Below are 13,812 nucleotides of genomic sequence, written 5' to 3'. Positions count from 1 at the left end.
AACCTCCAATATTATTTCCAGCAAAGTTCCCCACCGTTGAGCTGAGCTCTCGCTGTGGCATTTTTTAGCACCTTATGCATGGAGATTCCGATTTAATAAGGCGGTGAATTCAGTTGTGCGACTTTGATTTGCTAGACGTTAATTGGAGCCAATTTGCAAGCAAACACAGGTAAATGCTTGACTCAAACATATCGGAGCACTGCGAAGTTGCCCAGCTCTGAAAGCGGTGTCGCAAAGTAAACAAATCAAATAGCAAATCGCTTTTGAGTCGAAACTAAAACGTGTTCACAACTACAAGTGCAGCGAAGAGAGAGCTTCGCTTGAAAGTATACGGCATCGGAATCGTAAGTGTGTTGTAATTGTAATGTGTGCAGAAGGGAAAAGGACCATTTAATGGCGATATAAATGCATCGTAGTTTAGAAATTCTCTTGGTTTTTTTTTCACAATTCCTGCCCAAAGCCAAAGTCAATGTTATTGTTATGCTCATTTGCTGACCGAACCGGTTTTCAATTGGAGCCAAACTTCTCACACGTGCTTACGCACACACACTCGCTCTTCCTCTTTTATCTTCGCCGTTAGTCGTCGTGTAAACAAACCGTGAATGACAATAACAAATGACAACAACAAATTGAGTTGCTTGATAAGCAGTGTCCATTCCCAATCAGAAACATGTTGTGCCCCGCGCAACATGTTGCCAGACGGGCTAATACATACATACGTTTAGCTATCGCGGCTTCTTATTGGATTCCTACTATACTGATTTACGCCGGCAAACTGGTGCGAGTGTCTGTGTGTTGAGAAACACATGTTGCTTTTGTGGCGTATAGGGTATTTTTATACCTCGCAATTGTTAAGTCAAAAAGTAAACATTTATTTATATTCAGGTAAAAATTTATGTTTGGGATAATTAAGGTTCGGTATAAATAATATTTAATACATAATTATTGGGAACAACGTGCTGATGAAGATAACCGTAGAATTACTTTACAATTCATTAAATCAAGAGTATGCACTCGTCTTGTAGTGAATGTGTACCATACACACATATAGCATATAACTCATTAATTAAAGTTCCCAAATCGCCGAGTATTGTTATCAGATTTTCGCCTCAAAATTGTAGTCTTCTTTCCTTCGAAGAGATATTATCTCTTAATTAATTAACTTGGCTCGTTTGTTGAAGACGTTTTTCGAATGAAAGGTACTAAAGAATACCCTATGGTTTCCTATCCTCCTCAGCAACTCGTCCAATATGGAATCTGTGAACTGTTACCTCGCCCTGGAGGACGGCACTGTGTTGCCCGGCTACTCCTTTGGCTACGTGCCCTCGGGCGAACAATCCAAAGTGGGTGTTGGTGGCGAGGTTGTCTTCCAAACGGGCATGGTCGGCTACACGGAGGCGCTTACGGATCGATCGTACAGTGGTCAGATCCTGGTGCTCACGTACCCGCTGATCGGTAACTATGGGGTACCGGCTCCGGATGAGGACGAGCACGGACTGCCGCTGCACTTTGAGTGGATGAAGGGCGTTGTCCAGGCCACCGCCTTGGTGGTGGGCGATGTGGATGATGAGGCATCGCACTGGCGCAAATGGAAGACGCTGCCCCAATGGCTGCAGCAGCACAAGGTTCCCGGAATTAAAGACATCGATACCCGAGCCCTGACCAAAAAGCTGAGGGAGCAGGGAAGCATGTTAGGCAAGATTGTCTACGAGAAACCGCCGGTCGAGGGACTGCCTAAGTCCAGTTTCGAGGATCCGAACGTCAAGAATTTGGCCAAGGAGTGCAGCGTTAAGGAGCGACATGTGTACGGGGATCCCAATGGCAAGGGACCCCGGATCGCCATTCTGGACTGCGGACTGAAGCTCAACCAGCTGCGCTGCTTGCTGCAACGTGGCGCCTCGGTGACCTTGCTCCCCTGGAGCGCTCGTCTCGAGGATGAGCAGTTCGACGCCCTCTTCCTGTCCAACGGACCCGGCAATCCGGAGAGCTGCGACCAGATCGTCCAACAGGTGGGTCCTAATGGCATCATTTGAGTATAATATAATGCTAAAGAACTACTAACTTCTATCTAGGTGCGAAAAGTGATTGAGGAGGGTCAAAAGCCCGTCTTTGGCATCTGCCTGGGTCACCAACTGCTGGCGAAGGCCATCGGCTGCTCCACGTACAAGATGAAGTACGGCAATCGAGGCCACAATCTGCCCTGCTTGCACCGGGCAACTGGACGCTGCCTGATGACGTCGCAGAATCACGGATACGCGGTCGATTTGGAGCAGTTGCCCGACGGCTGGTCGGAGCTGTTTGTGAATGCCAACGACGGCACCAACGAGGGCATTGTCCATGCCAGCAAGCCCTACTTTTCAGTTCAGTTCCATCCAGAGCATCACGCTGGACCGCAGGACACGGAGTTCCTGTTTGATGTCTTCCTGGAGAGCATTACGCAGAAGGACCTAACCATTCCGCAGCTGATTGAGCAGCGATTGCGTCCGACTAGGATTGCCAAAGATCCGGCTCCAGTGAAGCCGCGCAAAGTCCTAATCTTGGGATCCGGTGGACTGTCCATTGGCCAGGCTGGCGAGTTTGACTACTCCGGCTCGCAAGCCATCAAAGCGATGAGGGAATCAAACATTCAGACCGTGCTCATCAATCCGAACATAGCCACCGTACAGACCTCCAAGGGAATGGCCGACAAGTGCTACTTCCTGCCCTTAACACCTCACTATGTGGAGCAGGTGATCAAGTCGGAGCGTCCGAACGGAGTACTCCTCACCTTCGGCGGCCAAACGGCCCTCAATTGTGGCGTGGAACTGGAGCGCGCCGGAGTGTTCTCGAAGTACAATGTCCGCATTCTGGGCACTCCCATCCAGTCGATCATCGAGACGGAGGACCGAAAGCTCTTTGCCGAGCGGGTGAACGAGATTGGCGAGCAGGTGGCGCCATCTGAGGCGGTATACTCCGTTGCAGAGGCACTGGATGCCGCCAGTCGCTTGGGTTATCCGGTGATGGCCCGTGCTGCCTTCTCCCTCGGCGGACTGGGTTCCGGATTCGCCAACAACGAGCAGGAGCTGCAAAGCCTGGCCCAACAGGCACTGGCCCACTCGAGTCAGCTAATTGTGGACAAATCCCTGAAGGGATGGAAGGAGGTGGAGTACGAGGTGGTGCGCGACGCCTACGACAACTGCATTACCGTTTGCAACATGGAGAACTTCGATCCCCTGGGCATTCACACGGGCGAGAGTATAGTGGTGGCCCCCTCGCAGACCCTCTCGGATCGCGAGTACCAAATGCTCCGGAGCACCGCCCTGAAGGTGATCCGTCACTTTGGCGTCGTTGGCGAGTGCAACATCCAGTACGCCTTGTGTCCCCATTCGGAGCAGTACTACATTATCGAGGTGAATGCCCGACTGTCGCGCAGCTCCGCGTTGGCCAGCAAGGCCACCGGCTATCCTCTGGCCTATGTGGCCGCCAAGTTGGCTTTGGGAATGCCCCTGCCAGATATCAAGAACTCGGTGACGGGCAATACGACGGCCTGCTTTGAGCCATCCCTGGATTACTGTGTGGTCAAGATTCCACGCTGGGATCTGGCGAAATTCGTGCGAGTTAGCAAGCACATCGGCAGCTCCATGAAAAGCGTCGGTGAGGTGATGGCCATCGGCCGCAACTTCGAGGAAGCGTTTCAAAAAGCCCTGCGCATGGTGGACAGCGATGTGCTTGGCTTCGATCCGGATGTGGTGCCGCTTGACGCTGGTCGGACGCAGCTGGTCGAGCAGCTTTCGGAGCCGACTGATCGTCGTCCCTTCGTCATCGCCGCTGCTCTGAATTTGGGCATGGAGATCTCTGAACTGCATCAACTAACCAATATCGATTGCTGGTTCCTCGACAAACTGAGGAGGATCATCGATCTTCAGTTCGAACTCACCAGGGCTGGCAGTCGAATCGATGCCGCTCTGCTGCTGAAGGCCAAGCGTTTCGGTTTTTCGGACAAGCAGATAGCTAAGGCCATCAAGAGCACGGAGCTCGCTGTTCGCCACCAGCGGCAGGAGTTTGGCATCCGCCCGCATGTCAAGCAGATCGACACGGTAGCCGGCGAATGGCCCGCCAGTACCAACTATCTGTACAACACGTATAACGGAAGCGAGCACGATGTGGACTTCCCCGGCGGGCACACCATTGTGGTGGGCTCGGGCGTCTACCGAATCGGATCCTCCGTGGAGTTCGATTGGTGTGCCGTGGGCTGCCTGCGCGAACTGAGGAAGCTTCAGCGACCCACCATCATGATTAATTACAACCCGGAAACTGTGTCCACCGACTACGACATGTGCGATCGCTTGTACTTCGAGGAGATTAGCTTCGAGGTGGTCATGGACATCTACGAGATGGAGAATAGCGAGGGCATCATTCTGTCCATGGGCGGCCAGCTGCCCAACAACATAGCCATGGATCTGCATCGCCAGCAGGCCAAGGTGTTGGGCACATCGCCGGAGTCCATCGACTGTGCCGAAAATCGATTCAAGTTCTCGCGCATGCTGGACAGGAAGGGCATTCTGCAGCCGCGCTGGAAGGAGCTGACCAACCTACAGTCGGCCATCGACTTTTGCGAGGAGGTTGGCTATCCCTGTCTGGTTAGGCCATCCTATGTGCTCTCCGGCGCGGCCATGAATGTGGCCTATTCCAATCAGGATCTGGAGACGTACCTGAACGCCGCCTCGGAGGTGAGCCGCGAGCATCCGGTGGTCATCTCCAAGTTCCTCACCGAGGCCAAGGAGATCGATGTGGATGCAGTGGCGGCCGATGGACGCATCTTGTGCATGGCTGTTTCGGAGCACGTGGAGAATGCCGGAGTGCATTCTGGTGATGCCACGCTGGTCACCCCGCCGCAGGATCTGAATGCGGAGACCTTGGAGGCCATCAAGCGGATCACTTGCGATCTGGCCAGCGTACTGGATGTCACCGGCCCCTTCAACATGCAGCTGATTGCCAAGAACAACGAGCTAAAGGTTATCGAATGCAATGTCCGGGTGTCTCGATCCTTCCCCTTCGTCTCCAAGACGCTGGACCATGACTTTGTGGCCACGGCGACGCGGGCCATTGTGGGACTCGATGTGGAACCGCTGGATGTGCTCCATGGCGTCGGCAAGGTGGGCGTCAAGGTGCCCCAGTTCAGTTTCTCCCGTCTCGCTGGCGCGGATGTCCAGCTGGGCGTCGAGATGGCCTCCACCGGCGAGGTGGCCTGCTTCGGGGACAACCGCTATGAGGCGTATCTCAAGGCCATGATGTCCACCGGCTTCCAGATACCCAAGAACGCCGTGCTCCTCTCCATTGGCAGTTTCAAGGTTTGTGGGGCACAGAATTCCTAATCTCTAGTATATTAATGAATTGGTTACTCCGTTCCTCTGCAGCACAAGATGGAGCTGCTGCCTTCTATTCGAGATCTGGCCAAGATGGGTTACAAGCTATACGCTTCCATGGGCACTGGCGACTTTTATGCCGAACACGGAGTTGATGTGAGTACAAATAGATAGTTGAATAATCATTTAAGTCTTAATTGATTGCATGATCATTGTGTCCTTATTGTGTTGATTCAGCTTTAATCAAAAGTGCATTGGAAATGTGTCAACAATGTCGAGTAGCTCTAATACTCATTTCCCACAATTTATTTTCAAATGACTTATTTTCCAATGACTTATCTTACACGTTGAATGGCTTTCATGTTTATTTTGCATTATTTATTTTCCATAAATGTGACTTTGGTTTACAAATTCAAGAACAGTATTGTCATAGAGAAATTACATTGATGTCAAGATTAGACATTACGAATACATATATGGCCCACAGTGGCCAATCTTTATGGCCCATAACTATCTATAGTTCTATCCCTATCTCTAGTCGCCCTTATCACAACTGGTTTATCTGGTATCAATATTGTATAAATATATTAGTAATCGCCTGGAGGATTAAGCAATTTGGCTACTATGTACATATATGGTAGTATTATCTTTATTGTCTCTAGTTGAAAGCGCCCTTGAGCTTCTGTGTGTTGCGCTTGAGGATCTCCTTGAGCTCCTCCCGCTTGGCCTCGGAAGGGACTACTTTAAGGACCAGTTGCTCCGTTTTGCTGCTCAGCACCTGCACCTTATCCCTGTCGATGGAAAACCTCCGGCAGATTCCGTTCAGCGAGAGGAGTGATTCCGCCTTGGCTTCCTCGGTTTCCTCGGATTTTGATTCCTCTTCCGTTTGGGCCTCTAGGTCATCCACTTTAGGGGGATCCATTGGTTCTGTGTCTCTTTGTGCTGTGGGTTTCCCTTCAATGCTACTTTTTATTTCCCGCAGCAATGCGCTCTTGATGTCCTCCTCCTGCAGGGGTTCAATGGCGTTGGCCTCCTCCTGGTGGTGAGCTCTTAGAATCCCATTGAGCTGGTGGTTTTCCAGATGGGGCATATGCTTCGGCATGGCCAGGGGATCTGGAGAGTGTATTTGGACGACATGCTCCTGGAACTTGATGGATTTCCTGGGCGCTGGCGGAGATTCATCCTCCGCTGGGGGACTTCCGCCGGATGTGGTTGGTATATGCGACTCACACATGCGTTCCATATCGCTGGCTGCGTTCTGTAGTTCATGGACGAAGTGCTGTGCCTGCTGGGAGCAACCGAGGTGCTGATATAGGCGGCACAATCTTTGGCCCTGCTCCAGGTAAAGCTGTGCGTGGGTCCGGTTGCCAAATCGAATGGCACTAGCCAACATGGCCAGCGAATGATCCAGCAGAAGCTCGACCAGATTGCTCCTGCGCAGGATCTCCAAGCCGTTGTTCAGTTGAGGCTTCGCCGCTTCCTGGCTCCTGGAACTCTCCGGATTGGAGCGTGCCAGTAGCAGTTGGCGGTCCAGGGAGTCCAGCGAGCAGCGCCATTGTTCCGTCTCCGAGATCTGCCGTTGCTGAGTCGTGGCCCTCAAGAGCTGCGTCTTCCTGCGCAGCTTTCCTCTCGACCGCTCCTGGTGCTGAGCCAATCCCAAGAGTCCCTTGGCATCGGTGATGTCTCCTCTTTCGGCTTTTTTCTCTTCGACCTGCTGCGCCCCGTTGGTTTCATCACGGTTCTCGAGAGTGGGAAACCCCGGACGGGGACGCGAGAACTTGCCCCGTCCGTGCAGCTCCAGGTAATCCTGGCTAAAGAGATTCTCCAACAGTCGCTTGTACTCCAGTTGCGGGTAGAATTCCGGCGCGTGCTGCAGATTCCTCAGTGCCTGGATGACGTGCAGCAGTGGTTGCTCCGCAATGCCGGCCATTATGCTGCGCAGCTTCATCAGCGTGTCCTCTGGGACGTGCTCGAAGAGATTCCGCTGCTCGATGAAGTAGTCGCTCAGGTGTTTCTTGGCCAAACAGGCGTCGAAGGAGCGGATAAACCGAACCAATCGCTCGCCCAGAAACTCCTCCGGCCAGTCATTGCTGTGCTGCTCACACTGCCAAAACATATGGGCTCTCAGCTGCTCGAGCAAAGCTCCCGGGGATTGGTCACTGGATGAGGATGAGGATTCGTCTACAAAGGTCTTGACCAGCAGCTTCATCAGCTGGAACACCTTAAGTTGCATGGGCGTCAGGCAGTGGCGCTCGAGAAACTGCTCCGCCTGGGGAAAGACAATGCGCCACTCCAGTTCCCTGAAGGGATTTCTCGAGCGCTTTGGCGCATAGCCCACTGGTACGACATGGAAGCCCATGGATCGGATACGTTTCTTCATCTGCTCCGTCGGCCATTGGAACTGCTCGGCAGTATGGATGTTGGTCAACCGGGGACGAGCCCTCAGCCAGAACTCGAAGGCGCAATCCGGCCAGGAGTTGGGCACATGGATGGCGGGCACCAGCTCCTCGCGAGCGGTATAAACACTACAGCCGCGATACGAACACGCGGCCAGCTGAGACTGACTGATGCCCAATTGGTTGGCCAAGTGATGACGGAGCACCTCTCCAAAGTACAGCATGAACTGCTGCGAACTGAGGTAGCACTGCTGCAGTTGCTCCACATGACACTGGCGAAGCACCTCCACCGTTTCATAGCCAACCGGTGGATATCCGCGATTGTCGGAACTCGCCTGATCCTTTTCGTCCTCGTCACCGCTGGATGCGGCGGAGGATGACTCCTCGTCGTCGGTTTGCTCCATCCAAGGAGGCAGACAGCTGGCCAAACGGCGAATGCAACTCTCCGGCAGGACATTCCTCCGGAAATTGAACTCCCGCCCAAAGCGCAGCTCCTCCAGCGGACGCGGAGTATTCAACCTGTTCAGGTACACATAATCGTAGTCGCCCGAACTGTAGCCCGACGATGGTGAGGATCCCACATCCGCGTAGATGCACTCCTCATCGCTGCTCGCCGGCAAGGGTGAGCTGGAGCTACTGCTCGTGCCCGCCAGCGGATGCGGCAATTGGTCGCGCAGCTTGAGGCGCACATAGCCCATCCACTTGGTCATCTTCATCAAGTTGACCAGCTCGGAGGGGCAGGGCGTTGTCCGGTAGTAGTCCGTCTCCAGGAGCACCTTGCACAGTGATGCCACGGTGTCGTAGTTGGCATCGTGCGGTCGCGCCACGTCCACGTTCTCAAAGACCACATAGGTCACGGGTTTCTGCAGCAGCTGTGGTGGAGTCTTCGAAGATCTGGAACGGGGTAAAGATATAGGTGTACATAGGTTGACGGCTATACGGAAACTATCAGCACCAACAAGATAAAAATGTAAATGTATAGGATGTGGAATGACTCACGGCGGCTTGAAGAGCAGGTTCCTGGCGACAGCCGCATCGATGGCGCTACTCTGGAGCAGGCTGTGCTCGGCCAGCTTCTCGGCGGAGCAGTTGCGTCGCCTGGCCACGATTTGGGCATCGATCACGGCCATCTCGGCGTCGAAGTGGCCAAAGAACTGGACGCCCAGGAGCAATTGGTTCAGCAGGAAGGTGTGCAACTCGCGGTCCAACTGGTGCAGGGTCCTCTGCTCCACGGTTCGCTGGAACTCCTCGCGCTGCTGCTCCAGTGTCCTGGCATACAGAGCACTGACACACTCGGTGGCCGTGCTTCCATTGCTGCCGCCCAGTAGGCGCAGTTGCAGGGCGAGATCGGGATGGGTTTTTGCGCTGATGTTTCGCCTGTTAATCGATCCACTCCGACCGCAAATAGGTCCTCCGGAACCGGCGGAACCGGATCCTGCGCCCCTCTTCCGGCGACGTTTTCGCGCAGTGCGCTTTTGCAGCTTCTGCAGCTGGCGGTGATGCTTCTCCTCTTGGCGACGCCTCCTCTGGTGGCGCTGGGCAGGAATGCCCGCCTGCAGGGCATTGGGCGTGGCACTGGAATCCACCTGCTCGGATCTCGACCAGGAGCAGCCCATACTCGACGACCGTTCGCTGACTTGTGACTTGTGCAATCTGCGATCGGAGTTCACCAATTACCAATCTGCGATCTAGTAATGACACTGGCAATCGGAAAGATAAGAGCCGGGCGACTCTTCCGGCCACCGCCTCCTCCGGCCCAATTATCCATTATCAGCCAGTTCCTGGTGCTTCAGCGAAAACGGAATTGATTTCCACTTCACTGTGCTTAAAAAACTTATGAAAACTCGAGGAGCTGACCAAATAAGATAGTCTTACTAGGAAGTATTATATCAAAAAGCGATCTATGAAATAGTAACTTCTCTTACATAATGCAATCATATTTCGAATATTGAACACAGCAATGCTAGATGTTTAAACCTTAGCTTATTTCCCTGTGACACTCTTAGTTTATTTGTATATTTTGTATAACAAATACATTACACAATAGAATGCATTAACTTTTAAAGTGCCAACCTCACTTAGTTTACTTTTAAGTGTTTTACAAGACGATCTGCGTTATCATTCATACCATGATCATATCTGCACCACTGTGCCATCGATATGGCCTGTTGCTCTATTGTTTTCGATGTAGACATGAAAGATCCATAAATAGTGATATCTATATAGTGTACTCTGGGCAAACAATTGATGGAAAGTGGAGTTAATGGCGGGGATGACGATGACATGTGGCCTTGGTGATGGTCGATCGCATTCTGCTCCCTACTATACGAGTATATGATATATGTACATATGTACGAGTGTATATGCATGCACGCTTTTGCCATTGCAGGTGGAATCCGTGCAGTGGACATTCGACAAGACGACTCCCGACGACATCAACGGGGAGCTGAGGCACCTGGCCGAGTTCCTGGCCAACAAGCAGTTCGACCTGGTCATCAACCTCCCGATGAGCGGCGGGGGCGCCAGGCGGTGAGTACTACGCTACTACGCGGTGGTGACTCTTTTGCTGGCCCACCGATAAGTTAATGCGCTAGATCGTTATAGATAACATACCACTAAGTTGTTGATCCACGGAACTTCAGCGAGAAGTGCAAGTGCAAGTGCACATGCTATTTGCATTTTAATTGCATTGACTAATGACTGTTATATAACGGAGTTCTTTGAGGGCTCAGCTTGTCTGTCTCATAGCGGTTATATAAAGCTAACCTACTTAGATACAAATTCTATTTTCAGTGCTATTAATAATTCAATACTCACACACCATTATTAGTCACTTCATTTTACGGCCTTGAACAGTTTGCTGTGCCAAAAAGCAATAATAATTTTGTGTATAATATTTCAAGTTATAAAAGGGCTTGGCTTACTTCCATTTCTTATCGGGCTCAGGCATCTTAAATGCTATTTATTTATTTATATAAAACCCATTTGGTGTGCAAGTACTTATAACTGAATACCAGGAATTTCTGTTTGTGTAGGGTAAAACTGATATTCGAACGATCCACTTTCAGTTTTTATCTTTGCTAAGGTTATTTAAATTCCAGATAAAGATCGGAAGATATTATAAGGTATATCTATTCTCAGCACTATTCGTGTCCGTGTCCGTATGCCAGTTTGTCCGTCCGTTTTTACGCTAACTAGTTCCTCATTTCTTGAGCAACCATCAACCATGAAACTTCCTCAAATTGAGAATTACTTTTAAGCCAGTGTCTTTTAAATATATCTCACATTATTGAGTTGCCTCATATTATCCCAGGGTCTCCTCGTTCATGACCCATGGCTACCGCACCCGTCGCCTGGCCGTGGACTACTCCATTCCGCTGGTGACCGATGTGAAGTGCACCAAGCTGCTGGTGGAATCGATGCGCATGAACGGTGGCAAACCGCCAATGAAGACGCACACGGATTGCATGACCTCGCGGAGGATTGTGAAGCTGCCGGGTTTCATCGATGTGCACGTGCACTTGCGGGAGCCGGGAGCCACGCACAAGGAGGACTTCGCCAGTGGGACAGCAGCCGCCTTGGCTGGCGGAGTGACCCTCGTGTGCGCCATGCCCAACACGAATCCCTCGATCGTGGACAGAGAGACGTTCAACCAGTTCCAGGAGCTGGCCAAAGCGGGAGCTCGGTGCGACTATGCCCTGTATGTGGGCGCCTCGGATGGGAACTGGGCGCAGGTCAACGAGCTGGCCAGTCAGGCGTGTGGCCTGAAAATGTACCTGAACGACACCTTCGGAACCCTGAAGCTGAGCGACATGACCAGCTGGCAGAGGCATCTCACCCACTGGCCCAAGCGGGCGCCCATCGTTTGCCATGCGGAGAAGCAGAGCACAGCGGCTGTGATCATGCTGGCCCATCTGCTGGACCGTTCCGTTCACATCTGCCACGTGGCGCGAAAGGAGGAGATCCAGTTGATCCGTGCCGCCAAGGAGAAGGGCATCAAGGTGACGTGCGAGGTGTGCCCCCATCACTTGTTCCTCAGCACCAAGGATGTGGAGCGTTTGGGTCACGGAATGTCCGAGGTGAGGCCATTGCTCTGCTCGCCGGAGGATCAAGAGGCGCTGTGGGAGAATATTGATTACATCGATGTGTTTGCCACCGATCACGCGCCACACACGCTGGCCGAGAAACGTTCGGAGCGTCCGCCGCCGGGATTTCCGGGAGTGGAGACCATTTTGCCGCTCCTCCTGCAGGCCGTGCACGAGGGTCGTTTGACGCTGGAGGACATCAAGAGGAAGTTCCATCGCAATCCGAGAATCATCTTCAACCTGCCCGAACAGGCGCACACCTATGTGGAGGTGGATCTGGACGAGGAGTGGACCATAACGGGCAGCGAGATGAAGAGCAAGTCCGGCTGGACGCCATTCGAGGGCACCAAGGTCAAGGGACGCGTCCACCGCGTCGTTCTCCGCGGCGAGGTCGCCTTCATCGATGGCCAAGTGCTGGTGCAGCCCGGCTTCGGGCTGAATGTGCGTGCCAAACAGGGGCAACTGACGTCGGAGGCGTCGCAGGATCTGCTACCCAGCGACAGCGATGCCAACGACACCTTTGCCCGCCTCCTTACCGCCGGCGGAGCCGGTGCTGCCGGTGCAGCCGTACATGGCACATCGACCAAGGTGCACTTTGTGGACGGAGCCAACTACCTGCGCCCCACCTCGCCATCACCGCGCGTCCGTCTGGATTCCGCCAGCAACACCACGCTGCGGGAGTACTTGCAGCGCACTTCCAGCCCAAATCCGGTGGCCCACTCGCTGGTGGGCAAGCACATCCTTGCCGTCGACATGTTCAACAAAGAGCACCTCAACGACATCTTTAACCTGGCACAACTGCTCAAGTTGCGGGTGACAAAGGATCGTCCGGTAGACGAGCTGCTGCGCGGCAAGATCATGGCCAGTGTGTTCTACGAGGTCAGCACGCGGACGCAGTGCAGCTTCGCAGCTGCCATGCTGCGTTTGGGAGGCCGAGTGATCAGCATGGACCAGATCACGTCGTCGGTGAAGAAGGGCGAGAGCCTGGAGGACAGCATCAAGGTGATGGCCAGCTACGCTGACGTCATGGTGTTGCGTCATCCCACGCCCGGAGCTGTAGCGGTGAGTAGAAGTCGAAGTAGTCTTCTATTTGCCTTTTAATTCACGATCTTCACTAAATTTCCAACAGCGCGCAGCAACCTTCTCCCGCAAGCCGCTGATCAATGCCGGCGATGGCGTCGGCGAGCATCCCACGCAGGCGCTGCTGGACATCTTCACCATCCGCGAGGAGTTCGGCACGGTGAACGGGCTGACCATCACCATGGTGGGTGACTTGAAGAACGGGCGCACGGTGCACTCGCTGGCCCGCCTGCTGACCCTGTACAATGTGACCCTGCAGTATGTGGCGCCGCCCAGCCTGCAGATGCCCAACGAGGTTGTCGAGTTCGTCCACCAGCGCGGCATCAAGCAGCTCTTCGCCTACGAACTAAAAAACATGCTGCCCGACACGGATGTGATCTACATGACGCGCATTCAGCGCGAGCGATTCGAGAACGTGGCGGATTACGAGAATGTAAAGGGTCGCATTGCCTCCATTATACTTGTTGCTTATACCCATTGCTTTACTTTCACAGTGCTGTGGCCAGCTGGTGCTGACGCCCGAGCTGATGACGCTTGCCAAGAAGCGCTCGATTGTGCTGCATCCACTGCCGCGTCTGGACGAGATCAGCCGCGACATCGACTCGGACCCGAGGGCCGCCTACTTCCGGCAGGCGGAGTACGGCATGTACATCCGCATGGCATTGCTGGCCATGGTCGTTGGTGGACGCAACACGGCGCTCTAGAGGATCTCCCCCTGGAAGACCTGCAATCTTTGACTCTCTACTATTTTTTTGTATACTATCTTTTTTACTACACATGTACGCAGCTGCATACGAATATATTGATCCATTTGGTTAAATTGTGTTTTTTTTAATGGGTTGGGAGTAACTTTCTAAAAGAAAACCACGTACAGAACGTGTCTTTTTCTGAAAATGCGAAACAGGG

At 52.9% G+C, this 13,812-nt stretch overlaps 2 protein-coding genes across 3 annotated transcripts; one reads left to right on the top strand and one right to left on the bottom strand.

The window, feature by feature from the left end:
* Positions 1 to 80: 80 nt before the first annotated feature.
* Positions 81 to 13,726, top strand: LOC122625157 (CAD protein). Of its 2 annotated transcripts, none has more exons than XM_043805102.1 (8): positions 81 to 169; positions 1,238 to 2,009; positions 2,073 to 5,330; positions 5,397 to 5,501; positions 10,131 to 10,270; positions 11,055 to 12,888; positions 12,956 to 13,339; positions 13,401 to 13,726. In XM_043805102.1, the coding sequence occupies exons 2-8, from the start codon at positions 1,251 to 1,253 to the stop codon at positions 13,608 to 13,610; spliced, it is 6,690 nt and encodes a 2,229-aa protein (XP_043661037.1). In that variant the 5' UTR covers positions 81 to 169; positions 1,238 to 1,250; the 3' UTR covers positions 13,611 to 13,726. The 2 variants fall into 2 exon arrangements, with proteins under 2 accessions (XP_043661037.1, XP_043661036.1); XM_043805101.1 differs by having other exon boundaries at positions 87 to 344.
* LOC122625159 lies at positions 5,707 to 9,415 on the bottom strand. Its single transcript, XM_043805103.1, has 2 exons — positions 8,741 to 9,415; positions 5,707 to 8,635 (listed from the first exon to the last, which is right to left on the bottom strand). Exons 1-2 carry the CDS (start codon positions 9,355 to 9,357, stop codon positions 6,004 to 6,006), a joined length of 3,249 nt encoding a protein of 1,082 aa, XP_043661038.1. The 5' UTR covers positions 9,358 to 9,415; the 3' UTR covers positions 5,707 to 6,003.
* Positions 13,727 to 13,812: the final 86 nt, after the last annotated feature.

This window comes from Drosophila teissieri, chromosome X (assembly GCF_016746235.2).
Source record: "Drosophila teissieri strain GT53w chromosome X, Prin_Dtei_1.1, whole genome shotgun sequence".
In the NCBI taxonomy this organism is placed as follows: domain Eukaryota; kingdom Metazoa; phylum Arthropoda; class Insecta; order Diptera; family Drosophilidae; genus Drosophila; species Drosophila teissieri.
Note: the sequence above shows the minus strand (reverse complement) of the source record. Positions and strands in the feature narration are given on the sequence as shown.

What these genes read in the sequence shown, in the direction of transcription:
- LOC122625157 (XM_043805102.1), top strand. Translation starts at nt 1,251, where the DNA reads ATGGAATCTGTGAACTGTTACCTCGCCCTGGAGGACGGCACTGTGTTG. An exon ending in CCACGCCCGGAGCTGTAGCG is followed by an intron (nt 12,889 to 12,955) that starts GTGAGTAGAAGT and finishes AATTTCCAACAG; the next exon opens with CGCGCAGCAACCTTCTCCCG. An exon ending in ACGTGGCGGATTACGAGAAT is followed by an intron (nt 13,340 to 13,400) that starts GTAAAGGGTCGC and finishes TTACTTTCACAG; the next exon opens with TGCTGTGGCCAGCTGGTGCT.
- LOC122625159 (XM_043805103.1), bottom strand. Translation starts at nt 9,357, where the DNA reads ATGGGCTGCTCCTGGTCGAGATCCGAGCAGGTGGATTCCAGTGCCACG. An exon ending in AACCTGCTCTTCAAGCCGCC is followed by an intron (nt 8,636 to 8,740) that starts GTGAGTCATTCC and finishes ACCCCGTTCCAG; the next exon opens with ATCTTCGAAGACTCCACCAC.